This window comes from Acinonyx jubatus, chromosome X, assembly GCF_027475565.1.
Source record: "Acinonyx jubatus isolate Ajub_Pintada_27869175 chromosome X, VMU_Ajub_asm_v1.0, whole genome shotgun sequence".
Taxonomy (NCBI): Eukaryota; Metazoa; Chordata; class Mammalia; order Carnivora; family Felidae; genus Acinonyx; species Acinonyx jubatus.
Genome location: NC_069389.1, coordinates 84,475,954 through 84,493,310, shown reverse-complemented (window position 1 = coordinate 84,493,310; position 17,357 = coordinate 84,475,954). Strand labels below are relative to the sequence as shown.

At 39.7% G+C, this 17,357-nt stretch overlaps 1 protein-coding gene across 3 annotated transcripts in view; it reads left to right on the top strand.

The window, feature by feature from the left end:
• The window catches only part of MORC4 (MORC family CW-type zinc finger 4), a 51,539-nt gene extending 36,470 nt beyond the window's left edge, over positions 1-15,069 (top strand). For 2 of the 3 annotated variants that reach the window (XM_053201506.1, XM_053201508.1), the window contains 4 exons: positions 594-769; positions 12,548-13,241; positions 13,538-13,821; positions 14,127-15,069. In XM_053201506.1, coding sequence (XP_053057481.1) covers positions 594-769; positions 12,548-13,241; positions 13,538-13,821; positions 14,127-14,280 — 1,308 coding nt within the window. In that variant the 3' untranslated portion in view covers positions 14,281-15,069. The remainder of the gene's footprint in view (positions 1-593; positions 770-12,547; positions 13,242-13,537; positions 13,822-14,126) is intronic. The other variant, XM_053201507.1, reaches the window with a different exon arrangement.
• Positions 15,070-17,357: the final 2,288 nt, after the last annotated feature.

The window sequence follows — 17,357 nt, the reverse complement described above, 5'->3', positions numbered from 1 at the left end:
AGACCCTAATGTCTTGGCTTAGTAGTCTGATCTGGAGATTGGGAGATTTCCTGGGACCGCCCTGTCCTCATTCAGTTTGCCTTCCCATTACATCCCTCCACCTTCATCATCTGTACTGTCTTCATAAGCTGGCTCTTCCACAAGATTTTAGATGCATGTCTCTGTGTGTGTGCATTGTGGATATACATTAGTCTCTCGCATGCATTTCCCCAAAACCAGCACTGACACTCGCTGCAATGCTTATTCCTTCCACCCCTGCCAGCATCACAGATTTCAGAGGAGTGAAAACCCAGCCTTAAAACTGGGTCACAGGAGAGAATTAGGTGGTGATTAGGGGGCCTGGGTTTTATGTTGTGGGTGGGATGACTGTAGGAGTTAATAAGTGAGTTGGGGAGGTCTGTCCAGCTGATAAGGTTATAACTGAACTGGGTTCAGTGTTCTAGTGTACATTATCATGTGCTGTTTGTTTTGTGTAAGAAACCAGTTTCTTTTTATTTGGCCAAGTGTTTTCTCCAAGCATCAGAAGGATTGACTCATCCTTTGGTATTTCATTTGAAATTAGGATTTTTATGAATATTTTCTCTCTTTGCTAGGTGTTCACTAATCCACTGAGGATTCCTGGTATTCAAGATATGGATGAATTGAACAATAAGACAATTGGATATGAGGGAATTGATAGTCCTAGCCGGCCTCCATCTGTTGGAGAAGAAAGCAGGACACCTTCTCTTCAGCTTAAGCCTCTGGATTCCAGTATTTTTCAATTTTCCAGGTGGGTAAAACATAGTCTCTCTTCAATAGTAAACCTCAGGTCCATTTTCCTGTAAAGTAGGTATGGTTATTGTGTTTATGTGTATGTTTCTCCTAAGGCCTAGCATGGAACTCAGATGGAGAAATACCATTTGGAGCTGATAGACTTGTGTGTTGCATGTACTTCCAATTTTTTTGACATTACACCTGCTATGTCAAGTCTGTCTGTCTCTTTTGAGCTAGTCATCTGACAAATACTCATTTATGTATTATGTCTTCACATTATGTTGGGAACTATGTGAGTGAAATAACGGGCATAAAAACTCTTTGAAAAGCATAATATGCAATCCAGATATAAGGGAGTGGTACCTAGATAAGCATTACTTCTCTCCTTACATTTAGTCCTGTAGGGCCCCGTAGGCCTAACATGTTGGTCACATATAAATAATAACGATTAGAAGTTTGTGTCAGTATTGGTATGAGTTTAGTCAGGGTCTTCCCATGTCCATCTTCTAGCACCTCCTCAGTACGATTTTGTTCATCTTTATAACAGGAAGAAGCATACCTTTCCTTTTTCTTAAATAATAGGAGTGTTTGAAGTGCTGAAAGATACAACTGCCCCTCTACTACCATGAGACTGGAACTCAGGGCTCCTAATTATGACTTGCCTTCTCCTCTCTACTATGCTTCTCACTTCTGGCAGGGCCAAACCATAAGGCAGATAACAGAGTTGCTCTCTAAAAGTAGAAACTTCTGCAGTCATCAGTAATGTGATGATTATATAAAGGGTTGTTTTCTTAGGTGGGTCTCTTCAGCTTCTCATCTAGATAGACATCTCTGCATGTGTGCAGGTCCCCTATTCTGTGATTCTTCACAATTAAGCCCCATAGATAATGGAAGAATCGTGTGACCCCCCTTCCATCCCCCACCCCCGAACATGAGCAGAAAGTCTCAAGAGGAAGTAAGCTATTAGGAGTAAAACTAACACAACGCTAAAGGAATTAAATGAGAATCTGTATGAAATCATCTAGAACAGTGCCTTGGAAGATAATAGGTACTCAGTAACTAATGTTAAATCTGAGTGATACTGAAGGAGCAATTTCTAAGATTGAACTGTGCCACAAAATATGATCCATTCAGTCTCAGGGCCTTGAGTCTAATTCAACTCTGTTCCTATCCATTGTTTTCCAACTCCCATTGTATATTGGGAGGGATAGACAGTAAAGTGTTGTGTGTTTTCAAAGCACATTGTTATCTCTCTACTTTGATTTCCTTGAGATGGTCACGCACCCAAATTGCCACTGCCGTATCAATGTTTCATTGCCCTTGCAGGCTATTCTTTCCCTTCTGTGACAACTTTTCCTTTTGCTTCAGTGTTTGTTTTGTTACTCTAGAGTGGTTTCTGGTAATCTGAAGGAGATTGCAAATGCTGATATGTATATATATATATATATATGTATGTATATATATGTGTGTGTGTGTGTGTGTGTGTGTATTTTATGAGTGCAGTATGGCAGTACATCCATTGGGTGGCATACTTCATCATCCTTTAATGGGATTTCCGTATGAGTTGTTTATGGAGCTGCTATATCTAGATTTGGGTTTTGGCTATAGAGGATAGGTAAAGTACTTCAATCATGTGTAATTTCAATTTGACAATAATATTCTTTCAAGGGAAAGAGAATACGTGATAATTGATGCTGCTGACGTTATGTTTTATGTAAGGTCGGTAAGATGATTTTGTCATTTTAAGCTACATGTATAAAGGGATTCAGATTGATTGCAAAGAGTCTGCCTTTTTATAGGGAAAAATGAAGGTACACAAGAGTTTAGTAAAATTTACAGGGTTTTCTTGGTAAAACAGTGTTTGAAATAATAGGTTTATACAGGAGTTACAAAGGTCCCTGTTATTATCAAAACCTAAAGCTAATAAGGCTCCTTGGGTCGTGCAGTACAGCTCTCCAACTCTAGATAAAATAAAGCCCACAGTATCCTACAGAGTTTTTTAAAGTTCTAGTGGAGTACAGGGCTCCAAAGGTGTCATTGGAAATAACTTTGTGAGTTTTCACAAACCAGCAAGGGGATGGGAGGACTTGCAGTAAAGAATAGGTTCAGCCAGTATGTAAGCAGGCATAATCGTTTAGCATATTTTTGTTAAAGGAAATAGTCCTTTTTTCTTTATTCATTCTGCATATATTTGAGTGCTTGCTGAATGAAGGGTGGTGTTCTTTTTTTGGTTTATTTATCTATTTTTGAGAGAGAAAGAGAGAGAGAGGGAGGGACAGAGAGAGACAATCCCAAGCAGATTCCACACTATCAACACAGAGCCCAACGCAGGGCTCAATCTCATGAACTGTGAGACCATGACCTGAGCCAAGATCAAGAGGCAGACACTCAACTGACTGAGCCACTCAGGCGCCCCTGAAAGGCAATGTTCTAAGGCAGTAATGGAATGAAAAATGAAGGAACTTATGGTAAAGTTATATATGTAAGGATCTCCAATATATGCTACTTTTCATTAGGTGTGATACAAACTTAATGTCTAAAGTATCCATTAGCATGTGGACAAAGGAGAAAATCAGCGGCTATAATTCATTTAGCTATTTAGAGACCCTTTGAATAAACTATATGTCAAGGGCTAATTATAATTCATGTTTTGAAAGGATAACAAAAAATACCATCCAAATGACACTGCAATAGCTGAAGGAGAGGAAGAAAGACATTCTAATATGTTTAAAGGAATTTTTGAAACAACAAATACAGGTAGAACTAGAAGACCAGTTTTATAAATGAGTAAGGTTGATTCAGCAGCTAGTATTAATATTTTAAAAGATGATCTTTGAGAGCAACTTCCAGACTGGAGAAATGAGGAGTGTGATGGATTCTTTCATGAACAAATAACAATTTAACTGGAAAATATTATTAAACAGAAAAAACAATCATTTGGAGTTCCTAGAAATGGTCCTAGAGGCATACAGAAATATTCAATCAAGAAAATCTACGAAATCGCAGATACAACAGCAACAGTCTTCAACATTTAGCTTGTTCTCACTCACCCCCTTCTGAGCTATATTTTACAAAAACTTCTCAGGGAGCTCTAATGCAGGTGGGTATGATCCAGAAGTTCTTTCCCTAGCTCCCAGTCTAGAGCTATGGTTTCACCTGGGAGGAATAGGCCTCTGATATTTCTCATCTCCCCCAGTTCTGTCATGCAGAAGCTCTATTCCAGGCAGACTCAAAAGGAATAGGTCTCTCTTCTATGCAGTCCCCACTCAGGGGAAGCACTCACGTAGCATGTAGAGATAGTATGTTGACAATACTGGAGTCCTATTGCTCTACACCCAGCTTGCTTATAGGGCAGAGGTTCATGCCTGAAGAAGCAAGCCAAAAAACATCACCCAGCACCCATTCATAAAGAAAATTTTCTTTTCTTTATGCCACTTGTGCACAATGGCACTGAGGCTCTGCTTAGGGAGAGGCCTTAAAGATGAAGAACTCCTTAGTTCTGCCCAAAGGAGCTGACTTTATGTGGAACAGAGCATGGAGAACTCCATTCATAAAAGCGTTGTCAAAAATAATGGAGGGGCGCCTGGGTGGCTAAGTTGGTTGAGCAGCCAACTCTTGATTACCGTTCAGGTCATCATCCCAGGGTGATGGGATTGAGCCGCATGTCAGGCTCCGCCCTAAATGTGGAGCCTGTTTTAAGATTATCTCTCTCCCCTTCTGTCCCCCTCCCCTTCCCTGTCCTACTCATGCTGTCTTTCTCTAAAATTTAAAAAAAAATGGAAATCTTGGTGAGCATCAAGAGGACACTCATAGCTCCATGATACAAGTTACAACAAGAAAGATGACTGAGCAGTCAGAAGTTTGATAACAGAAAACCAAGAAAAAAGTCAAGACTTCTTCTGGGATCATAGCCCTAGGATTAGGAAGGCTGTGCATAAGCATAAGGCTGCATTTACTCTAGAGCAATCAAACTAGGACATAAGGTGGACTTTAAAGCAGCCCTCAAGCCTCACACAGATCAAACAACAAAGGACAGGGCTCTCACTGGCACTAAGGGCTTAAGCACAACCTATAACCGCTGGCTGAACAGTAAGCTTTTCTGACCCATGGGCAATTCCTAGGAAACCAGGCTTAAAAATAAATCACACTTTTCCTGGTAGACTGGAAGACTGTGTGCATGCTCAAAGTTGTGTCCTCTCAAAGGTGATTAGAAAGGGAAAATCCAAGCTGCTACTATCTGGCTGAATGTGGGGTAGAAACAGATTCCTTGAACTGTGATAGCAGCCTCCAAGCCAGTGGTACCATACATGAAATAGTAAAAGCTAAAAATCTAACTGGATAAGAGGGCTTAAGCATAATCTTTGACCAGTAAAGGGGCCTATGTTGACCCAAGGGTGACTCTTAGGTTGTCAGGTAAAAGGTAAAAACCAAGAAGAAATCTGAACAGGAACATCAGAGGCTGCATACTGCAGAGGAAATAGATTTCATGGAGTCAGTTCAGCCAAGTCACTAAATAAACAACCAAGCAAACAACAACAGTATCAACTACTCTGGGAGATGGGATCAGTATCTAGAGTTGTTATGCTGTGTTATCTAAAATATCCAATTGTTGGGGTTCCTGGCTGGCTTTGTTGGTGGAGCATGAGACTATTGACCTCAGGGTTGTAAGTTTGAGCCCCACATTGACTATAGCAATTACTTAAAAATAAGAAACTTTAAAAAAAAAAATATCCGGTGCCTGGGTGGCTCAGTGGGTTAAGCATTGGACTCTTGGTTTCAGCTCAAGTCATGATCTTGTGGTTTCATGAGTTCAATTCTGGCATTGGGCTCTGTGCTGGCAGTGTAGAGCCTGCTTGAGATTCTCCCTCTCTCTATCTCTGCCCCTCCCCTGCTCGCGCTCTGTCTGTCTCTCTCAAAATAAATAAAGTTTAAAAAATTTCCAATTGTCAACAAAAATTTATGAGACATGCAAAGAAACAGGAAAGTGTGACCTGTACATAAGAAAAAAAGCAAATAATAGAAACTGCCCTTAAAGAGATCCAGATGTTTGATTTAGCAAAGACTTCAAAGCAGCCATTGTAAATATGTTCAGAGAACTAAAAGGAGAGCATGTCTCTTCAACTAGAGAATATCAATAAAGGGGAAAGTTATCTATACCTACATCTGTATCTGTTTCTATATCTGTATCTATATCTATATATTTTATATGTAAATACATATATAAAAGAACCAAATGGAAATTCTGGAGGTGAAAAGTATAGTAACTAACATGAAAATTTCACTAAAAAGACTCAAAAGTACATTAGAGTTGGCACAAGATAATTAGCAGACTTGAAGATATATCATTTGGCACAAAATAATTAGTAGACTTGAAGATATATCAATTATAGATTATGCCATCTGAAGAACAGAGAAAAAAGAATGAAGAAAAATGAATAGCACCTCAAAAGAAATGTGGGACACCATTAAGTACACTAACATCTGCAGAGTAGGAGATACAAGAAGAAAAAGGGTAGAAAAAATATTCAAAGAAATAACGGCTGAAAACCTCCCCACTTTGATGAAAACCATTAATCTACACATCCAAGAAGCTTAGCAAATTCAAAATAGGACAAATGCAAGGAGATTCAAACAGTGGAAACTAGAGGGCAGTAGGATCACATATTCAAGGTAGTAAAAGAAGAAAGAGTGTGAGGCCAGAATCTTAAATCCAGGAAAACTATCTTTATAAAATGAAGGTGAAATAGATACATCCTCACATAAACAAAAGCAGATGAAATTTGTTTCTACAAAACTGCCTTTCAAGAAATACTCAAGGGAGTTCTTTAGGCTGAAAGCAAGTGATACCCGATAGTAATTCAAATTCACATGAAAAAATAAAAGCACTGGCAGTGGTATCTAATTAATTATAAAAGACAATAGACAGATTGTCTACAGATATAAAAGATAAAAGACAATGTTTCTATCTTTAATTAAAGAATAATTTCACAAAACAATATGTATATATTTGTATATAATTTCATATACATATATAACCTTATTGTTGGGCTCATCTACAGATGTAAAATGTTTGCCAATCATAGCACATAGGAGGTGAGTGGGAGCAAAGTGGTATTGGAGTAAGGAAATAACACCATAGTTAAGAAATGAAGAAAATTTTAAATGGAAAAATAAGGTTGATTTAGCAAACTCTGTAAACATTATCAATATGCGATTGCTCTGCTTTCTTCTCTCAGCTTCCTCAAAAGACATAACATTACATAAAACAATAATATATTGTTAGATTTGTAAATGTTAAATGAGAAAATATCCACATAACATAAAAAGAGAAACAGTAGAGGAAGAAAGGAACAAAGAATGCATGACACATGTAGAAAACAGAAAGCTAAGTAGCAGATGTAAATTCTGTCATTTCAATAATATTAAATATGACAACTTTTAACTATCCAATCAAAAGACAGAAATTATCAGATTAGATTTTTTAAATATCTAAATATACAGGAGACACACTTTAGATTCGGAAATACAAATAGGTTGAAAATAAAAGGATGGAAACAGATATACCATGCAAACAGCAACCAGAAGAGAGCTTCAGTGGTTATGCTACCATCAGACAAAATAGACCTGACTTTTTAAAAAGTTTTTATTTATTTATTTTGAGAGAGAAAGTGAGAGAGAGGGAGCAAGCACGAGCAGGAGAGGGGCAGAGATAGAGGGAGAGAGAATACCAAGCAGGCTCTGCACTGTCAGCACAGCCTGTTGTGGGGCTTGATCTCACAAACCAGGAGATCATGACCCGAGCTGAAATCAAGAGTGCAGCACTTAACTGACTTGAGTCACCCAGGCACCCCAAGACAAAATAGACTTTAACCAAAAAAAAAAAAAAATGTTACTAGATATAAAGGGACACTTCATAATGATAAAGTTCATTAAGAAGATGTAATAATTATACCTAAATATGGACCTAACAACAGATCCCCCAAAATACATGAAGGAAAAGCAGGCAGGATTGAAGGGAGAAATAAATACCAATAATGGTTGGAGACTTCAATGCCCCACCTTCCATAATGGGTAGAAGATCAACAAGGAAGTAGAGGAATTGAAGAATGCCATAAACCAACTGGACCTGATGGACACATATGGAACACTTCACCCCCAAAAAAGCACGATGCATATTCTTCTCAAGTGCACATGGAATATTCTCCAGGTCAGACTATGTGTTAGACCATGAAAAAAAAAGGCTCGACAAATTGAAAGTATTGGTAGCATACAAAGGATGTCCTTCAGTCGCATTTGAATTAAATTAGAAATCAACAACAGAAGGAAATTTGGGAAATTCACAAATATGTGGCTATTAAACAACACTTCAGAATAACAGATGAGTAAAAGGAGAGCTCACAAGGGAAATTAGAAAATATCTTGAGATTAAAATGAAAATAAAGTATATCAAAACTTATGGAATGAAGCTAATGCACTCCAAGAGAAAATTATATTTGTAAATGCTCATTTTAAAATTGTAGGAAGACCTCAAGTCAATAACCTAAACTTCCACTTGAAGAAACTACAAAAACAAGAGCCAGCTAAACTCACATCAAGCAGAAAGAAAGAAATAACACAGATCAGAATGGAAATGAAATAGAGAGTAGAAATACAATACAGAAAAATCAGTGGAAACAAAAGTCAGGTCTTTGAAGAAAAAACAAAACAAAACAATTCCTAGAAGAAAGCTTTGACATTGGCCCTAGAAACATTTTTCTCAATATGTCTCATCAGGCAAGGGAAACAAAAGCAAAATTAAACTATTGGGACTACACCAAAATAAAAAGCTTTTGCATAGTGAAGGAAACCATTAACAAAATGCCAAAGCAACCTACTGAATGGGAGAAGGTGTTTGCAAATTATCCTATAAGGGGCCTAATATCCAAAATATGTGAAGAACTTATACAACACCAAAAACACCCACAAATAACTTGATTCAAAAATGGGCAAAGGACCTGAATAGACATTTTTCCAAAGAAGACACACAAATGGCCAACAGACACATGATGCTCAGCATCACTAATCATCAGGAAAAGGCAAATCAAAACCACAATGAGATACCACACTACACCTGTCAAAATCAAAAAGAGCAGAAATAATAAGTGTTGGCAAGGATGTGGAGAAAAAGGAACCTTCATGCACTATTGGTGAGAATGCAGATCGGTGCACCACTATGGAAAACAGTATGGCGTTTCCTCAAAAATTTTAAAAATGAATTACCATATAATCCAGTAATTCCACTGATGGGTATTTACCCAAAGAAAATAAAAACACTAATTTGAATAAATAATATGCAGCCCTATGATTACTGCAGCATTATTTACCATAGCTTGCCATGTGCAACACTAGAGGGTATAATGCTAAGTGAAGTAAGTCAAAGAAAAGATAAATATCCTATAATTTCACGCATATGTGGAATTTAAGAAACAAAATAAGCAAACAAAAAAGAGACAAAGAAAAAAAGACAAAGGAAAAAACAGACTCTTAAATATAGAGAATAAACTGGTGGTTGCCAGGGGATGTGTGGTGTGGAATGGATGAGATAGATTAAAGGGATTAAGAGTATGCTTTTCTTGATGAGCACTGAGTAATGTATAGAATTGTTGAATCGTTATATTGTATACCTTAAACTAATATAACACTGTATGTTAATTATACTTCAAGTAGCCACCAAAAATTAAGAAAACAGTAAAATGATTCTATTTACAGTAGCCTCAAAAATGAAGTATTTAGGAATAAATTTAACAGAAGTGCAAGAACGACTTGGGAACTGAAAACCATAAAATATTGCTGAATGAGATTAAAGAAGGCCTAAATGAATGGAAAGACATTTCGTGTTTATGGATCAGAAGATGTAATGTTGATAAGAGGTCAGTACTCCTCAAATTGAGCTACAGATTCGATGCAGTCCCTATCAAAATATCAGCTTGTTCTTCTGCAGACAGACCTTTGAGGGCTATGACAAAAAGAAGAAAGAAAATGAGAAGAAACTATGCAGTTGGAGAAGAATTCCTGCTATTCAAACCCTATATTAATCTTTACTAAAATGAGTGACTCCAGGTCTAGAATAAGAATCAATCCCTAAAGGGAAGAACCAGACCTTAATTTACAGAGCTAGTAAGTACTTACAGAACCAATAAGTAATATCCACCTATTTTTCTCTCATTCACATAATAGTTTCTTTTTGATTTCCTCTTATATGCAAAGTTTTGTTCCTTCATTCCCATCTAGCATAGTTAGTTAAGCTCTCTTCGGTTAAGGAGTTTCTACTTTGGTACTTTAGTAGGGAACTTATAAGAGACACATAGGCACGCTGTAAAAAGTGATATACATTATAATAGAGCGCTAAGGTGCTATGGGAATTCAGAAGTAGCATTTGAGCTGGTCAGACTTGCAGTGTTGGGTAGGAGAAGGGCATTCCAATCAAAAGAAGCAGCATGAGAAATCATGGGACATTTCTTTTGTCTGGTGTTCTTGAAGGGAGGTAATGAGAGAGCAGCTAGGGCCAAATTATGTCCTAGCTCTGTCACTGACTAGCTGCAGTTAGTGCAGTCAGTGCTGTCACTGACTAGAGAAAGTTAACATCTCTAGGTCTGTGCCTCCTCTTCAAAAAATGCAGATAATACCACCACCTACTTCAGGGTTATTGGAAAAATTAAATGAGACCATACACATTAAGCACCTGTCACACTGTCTGGCACAGAGTAAGTGCTGAATAATTGTTTCTTATGTTTTGGAGTCCACTCCAAATGGACTAAGCTAAAGCATACCAAGCTAAGGCATTTGAACTTTTCTGTTGTGGGGAGCAGTACATAAAAATTTCAATTAATGGTATAACATAATCAGAGTAACACCTTAGGAAGATTAACTTGGCAGCAGGTAATCTGGAGATGAGAGAAGGGGAGACTGGAGGAAGCCACTGCAGTAGTTCAGGAGAGGTAATGTGAGCTTGAACTTGAGTATTGATAGTAGTAGAACTATATGAAATTACTGAGAGTTTGCTGGTGTCATAACACATATCAGAAACATAGGGGAGGGAACAGGTTTAAAAATGAAAATGGAAAGGCCAGTTTTATACATCGTGAGGTACAGGTGGGACCTCCAGGAAGGAATGAGTGATGGGCAATTAGAAATTCAGTACTAGAAATCAGGGCTGGGGAAATGACTTTAGAGTTACTGACCAGAGGTTATCGCCAACAGGTTGTATGAAGTTACCAAAGAAAAGAGAGAAGAGAAGTGAATTAAGGACAGAACCCTTAGAGGTGGGAAAATGAAGAGAAGGCAGATCATTTGACTTTCATTGCCTTTCATAAAACTTTGGGTGTTGCTATCCAGTATCCCATAACTTTCCTTCATGAAGACCTCTGAACTGACTGCTTTTTTTTATTTTAAAAAATTTTTTTAAGGTTTATTCATTTCTCAGAGACAGAGCATGGGCGGGGGAGGGGCAGAGAGAGAGTGGGAGACACAGAATCTGAAACAGGCTCCAGGCTCTGAGCTGTCCACACAGAGCCCAATGCAGAGCTCGAACTCTTGGACCATGAGATCATGACCTGAGCCAAAGTAGGACACTTAACTGACTGAGCCACCCAGGTGCCCCTGAACTGACTGCTTTACTATCTTCCTCAACACTGCAGCTAAATGGGCCGTCTGCAGTGGCCCTTGCGCATGTTATATAGATGGATCCATGTGTTCTCACATTGCCCACAAATACCTTGGCTTTCCCCCAAAGGTTGACACAGCAAGATCTATTAAGATGCAGACCAGTTTTCTTCCTGAGTGAACGCTAGTTTTGAAGAACATTCATGGTGCTATAAGAAGCTAATGTTTGAGATATCTTACGGATGTTGCCAAAAATTGCAGAGAAAACCTAGTGACCTCAAAATACTGTGAGGTGGCCCATCCTACTGTGAGGTCCCCATCCTACTGCATGATTTTAAATTGCCTACGGATTTCATGGTGCAAGTTTGTTTTGTTAATTCCTTCAACAGTCAGTGCACATAGCAGCCAGAAATGGAAGGTGACTCAAGATTACTGTCCTGCACTTTCCTGAAGAAATGAGGGAGTGCCTGTTTGCTGTGACAGAGGGGAGTTCTTTTGCCCTAAGAGGGAAATGACTTGAATTGGCCGATTCAATTTGTTTGTTCCTGACTAGCACCCTGTGTTTTAATTAACTTTTACAAGTGAATAATGGGCAATAACCACAATCCAGTTGGCTGGCAAAGGAACTGTATGGTGTTCTCTTACAATATAAAAAAAATATGTCTAAGTCTTTGATACTGGAAGGTTTTTGTGACACTTTAAAATTAACAAGCTGGCTTGGTTTTCCTCCACATACTCTGCGGGGCTTTTTATGACCTTTTTTCCATTCTTGTGTTAAGGGATTTTGCATGTGTATTTTTTGTTTGTTTTTTCTGCCTTTCCTTGCATTTTGGGACCTCCTAAGTCAGTCTGGTTTCAATCCTATTTTCAGAATTCTTACCAAGGTCAATCTGGTCTTGTTATATCCAGATGCTCACCCTCCTACCTTTTGATTTCAGCTGTCCCTTCAGACCGATTGCTATCTCAGCAAGTCGCATGAGTTGAAGGGTTTGGAGTTTGGGGGTTGAGTTATATTCCTAACTTGAAATGCTCTGTGGATAAAAGCTCAAGTCAGTTTTAATGCAGGAAATTTGGAGAGAGGCTCCACAGGATTAAGAATATATTTAGCTTGTATTGTGACAGCTTAAAATTTAATTTCCTCTTCTTCTTGCAGTAAGTACAAATGGATCCTGGGAGAGGAGCCGGCAGAGAAACGAAGAAGGCTCCATAGTGAGAGGACAACACCTCCTCTAGATTATTCCATGCCTGGCCCTTACAGGAGGGTTGAGGCAGCTGTCACCTACCCAGATGGGGAGAACAGCCATGATAAATCCAGTTCCGAGAGAAGCACACCACCATACCTTTCCCCAGAATACCCAGAAGCAGGCAAGAGTACCAGTCAGAGTAGGGAGGTCTCTGTTCTGTATTCAGGGGCCCAAGACCAACACCAGGGGTCCCTGCTCCCTGAAGAATTAGAAGATCAGATGCCAAGATTGATAGCAGAAGAGTCTAACAGAGGCAGCACAAACATAAACAAGGAGGAAGTGAACAAGGGACCTTTTGTAGCTGTCGTGGGTGTCGCAAAAGGTGTTAGAGATTCAGGAGCTCCCATTCAGCTGATCCCTTTTAACAGAGAGGAGCTTGCTGAGAGAAGAAAAGTGGTTGAATCCTGGAGCCCAGTGCCTTATTCCTCTGTGGCCTCTGTCAACACCCCTGCCGCAGCCACTGGGGAGAAGGGACAAGGTTATGAGGAGAGTGGAGAGCGCAGTACGCCAAAGACAAAGAACCAAAGAGAGCTGGAAGAACTGAAAAGAACCACAGAAAAACTGGAACGTGTTTTGGCCGAAAGGAATTTGTTCCAGCAAAAGGTTAGGGCACCCCCTTAACACTAGGATATAAGACCTTATTTTAACCAAGGGACCAGACAGTTGGAGCTCTGATGGTTTCGTGTCCTGAGGCCTTTAAACACAAGAAGCTATTGAGTCATTCTGTGCTGGGTCTCAGATTGAATGGGCCCAAATGGGCTTCCCTCCTGTATTTGGGGATTGAGAAGGCCCATAAGTAGAATATGGATAGAGAAATCACAGAGTGAATTTATCAGGGGCAATCCAGGGCACTCTCATAGCATGTTGGGGTCATTGAATTTCTGTTTCTTGGACTGCAGGTGGAGGAGCTGGAACAGGAGAGAAATCACTGGCATTCTGAATTCAAGAAAGTCCAAAATGAATTGGTGACCTATACTACCCAGGAGACAGAAGGCTTGTACTGGAGCAAGAAACACATGGGCTATCGCCAAGCTGAATTCCAGATTCTGAAGGCTGAGCTGGAGAGAACCAAGGAGGAAAAGCAGGAGCTCAAAGAGAAACTGAAGGAGACAGAGACACACCTAGAAGTGCTGCAGAAGGCTCAGGTCTCCTACCGGACCCCAGAGGGAGATGACCTAGAAAGGTTAATTACTAGGGTTTAGTTATCAGCTTGTGAGTGCTAATGGGAAGCATCCCTGAAGAACCCCAGTCACTGGCCATAGATAAGGGCGGAAGCCTTAATTAATGCATAGGCCACTAAGGATCAAGGAATTACTTAGAGAGCTGCAGTCAGTCTCCCCGTGCTTTGTGGCACTGTGCTTTCTTCTTTCTGTCTAGCTAATGAAAACCTAATTGTTGAGAAATGTAGGCCCGTTTGTAAGGAGCTTCATTTTGTTGTTGGCTAATGACTTCATGTCATCTCTTCTGCCCCCTCACTCCATCATACAGGGCTTTGGCAAAGCTTACGCGGCTGCGTATCCATGTCAGCTATCTCCTTACTTCTGTCCTCCCTCACTTGGAGCTTCGTGAGATCGGGTTTGACTCAGAACAAGTGGATGGGATCCTGTATACGGTGCTGGAGGCAAATCACATACTGGATTGAGCACCAGACTTACTACTCTATACACCCTCCTTTACCCTACTCTACTTTATTCTCCTCTCTTTTCTCTTCTTCTCTCCTCTCTATCCCTCCTCTCTCTCTCTCTCTCTATTCCTCCTCCCTCTCTCTCTCTCTCTCTGTCTCTCTCTCTCTCTCTCTCTCTCTCTCACCTTTATGCCTTATGTAGAGGATCTTTGAGTAAATCCTGGCTCTTACTCAGTCTGCTTCTTACTCAGTTTTGGTGTGGAGAAAGAGGCTAGTTGATGGGCTTTCAGGACTTCCAGGAACAGAAAAGCAATAGTCACCAAGCCAGATGACCTGAAAGCTATAATTTTCATGATGTAGATACTTGGCCTGTTTTATATCCTTTCCTAAATGGTTTGTATTCATTTAGGTGAAAGCCAGCAAATATTGGGTCCAACGCAGTGGGTGTTTGGGGATAAATTAAGAAATATAACTCATGGTTTCAGCCTTCAAGTATCTTACAACCTAGTTGGAAGCACAGGACACACACCAGGTCAACTAACTTGTACAAGGGAGTGGTACAAACATGACAGAAGCATTCTGGGGGCGAGGGGAGGAAGTTGAAGGAAGGCATCACATCAGATATGGGACCTAAACTAAGATTTGTTTAAAGCACTAGCATGATCACATTGTTAACAGTGGTCATTCTTTAGGTGGTAGGACCATGGTTGGTATTTTTTCTTCCTGCTTTCTTCCTGCCTTTTTCACATTTTCTATAATAAACCTGTTACTCTTATATTGGAAAAAATAAATTGTTTTAAAAAAGAATGAGTAGGTTTGGATTTAGATATCAGATGAGAGACTCTGTTTAACATATAAGGTAATTTTATATTTATAATTTATGTTATATTTAGCATTACCTCTGGAAAATAACATGAACAAAAGCATGGAAGATGCTAGAATGTGAAAAATATGGTTTTTTTGGCAGAAGTGATGGGCTTATGTAAAGGAAACTAAGGTCAAATCGTGACCATCTACCCACCCTCACGTGGTATTTGCATTTTGATAAAGAGTTCTTGAAAAAAATCTCCAGGGCACAAATGTAAAAATATATATATACCACCAAACTGTGAGATTTCAGGTAGTGCGGGGAGCTATTTTAGAGCAGGGAGATCTATTTGATATTCCTCAGAATACACCATCTACCTACTCCTGGTCTAGTGCTGAGTAAGGGGTTGATCTCATACTATCAAGAATAGTAAAACCTATATACTCTTGTAAAAGTAGACATTTTGTTTATTCATTACTTTATTGTATTTATATAGCATGTACTCTCCAAAGAGTTCAAGGTACTCTTCACAAAATGTTGAAGAATGGACACATAAAAATATGCCAGCTGTGAAAAAGAAAAAGTAAAGGAGAAATTTTAAAAGAAGGGGGTGGGGCAGGTGGGCTCAAGCAATTGCAATAGGATTAGTCTGTGCAGAGAAACGTTTTGGATATTTGTTCTGTTTTCCTCTGCAGGGTTACTTTGGAAGACTCTCCCACGCTTATTTTATCTCTTTGGAGAGGAAGCCCATCATAGTTAACTGTAGTGAAATCGTCAGGAGTGGGGGGAGGCCAGAGCCAGGCTTCACCATCAGAATGAGAACTGAAAGATAACCCTGGTCCCCTTGCGCTCCCCTCACCACAGCTGTGGACTGCCATGTGGTTAATCTCTGTGTCAGATAGATGGACTGTGATATTGAAGTCCCCGTTGTCTAAATGTAAATATTCCTGAGAAAGGGGGAATGTATTCAGCTATCCTGTCAGTGATACTGGTTCTTCAGACGGGAGCTGTGAAAAGGTGGGACTTTGCACAGATACGGACAATATGGTTGGAAGGTGGTGTGGGAAAAAATTCAGAGCATTGAAATTTCAGCCTGTAGGAGAGTGAACGCATGCATGCATGCGTGTGTGTGTGTTGGGTGAGTGGGGGGCAAAGTAGGAAAGAGTACAGGCAATTGGGCTTTAAAACAAAAAAGTTGGAAAGCTTCTAACTCCTCTACTGGTGCTTACTCTCAGCCCATTTCCTGGTCTCAACCCCATACTGCTTCTTCCGGTGACAGTTACCTGTGTGAGTCCATTTACTGCCATGCCAGAACTACCTCTTTGTTACCTATTTACAGTGAGACTGGGCCAGCACGAGGACCCTTTAACCAATGTTCAGTGCCACTGTGGAGAGATTAAAAAGTGTCACACAGCTTTACCAGAGCTTATATAGTGTGGAGGCAAAAGACATCTGTAAGAAAAAAGTTGGTGCCTCCTGGCTGTCCTGTTAGGTTAACATAATCATAATTGCCCTTTCAAATGTCTTTCGTAATTTACCTTTTAGCTTTTCGTTTCCCCAATCAACACTTAAGTCCTTTTTATTTTATGCCTTAAAAAGTGGAATAGGTTCTTAACTGGCCCCCCTTTCCTCCTGTTCTCACTCCTTCCATCCACTCTATTCACGATCACGAAATTACTTTTAATGACCTCATCAGGTTATGCCTCTGCTCAAAGACTTGCTAGTGTTCCCCATTGCCAATCAAGTTGTAATACAAATTCCTCTCCACTGTCACTGTGAGCTCTAGAGTCCTTTTTTAACATTCCAAACACAACCCTCATTCCATCCAAGCTGAATTAGTTTTTCAGTGTCTGAACCTGCCTTGAGAATTTCTCCTCCACCTTTGCTCTTCCATTCCCTTGCCCTGGAATGTTCTCCCTCATCATCTTTCCTTTGGCTCAAATGTCAACTCCCTGCCCCCCCCCCCAATTCCTCTGATTAACCCAGCCAGGCATAACATTTTCTTTGAATATGTAGACTTTGGGTCGTTTTTAAGGCCTTTACCACAAACTTCCTTGTCCTGTCTTGCTATTAGAAAGCTCTAGATTCAAATATATAGCTACCTACTTGACACTTATATTTACATGTCTCGCAGGCATTTCAAATAAAATGTGTTAAAAATAAACAGTGACACACACACCCTGGGACCGTTCCCTCCCTGTTTTCCTTGTTTTAGAAGGTGGCACCTCCACCAACCCAGTCACATAAGGTAGAAACCTGGAAGTCATCCTTAATTTTCCTCTTTTGT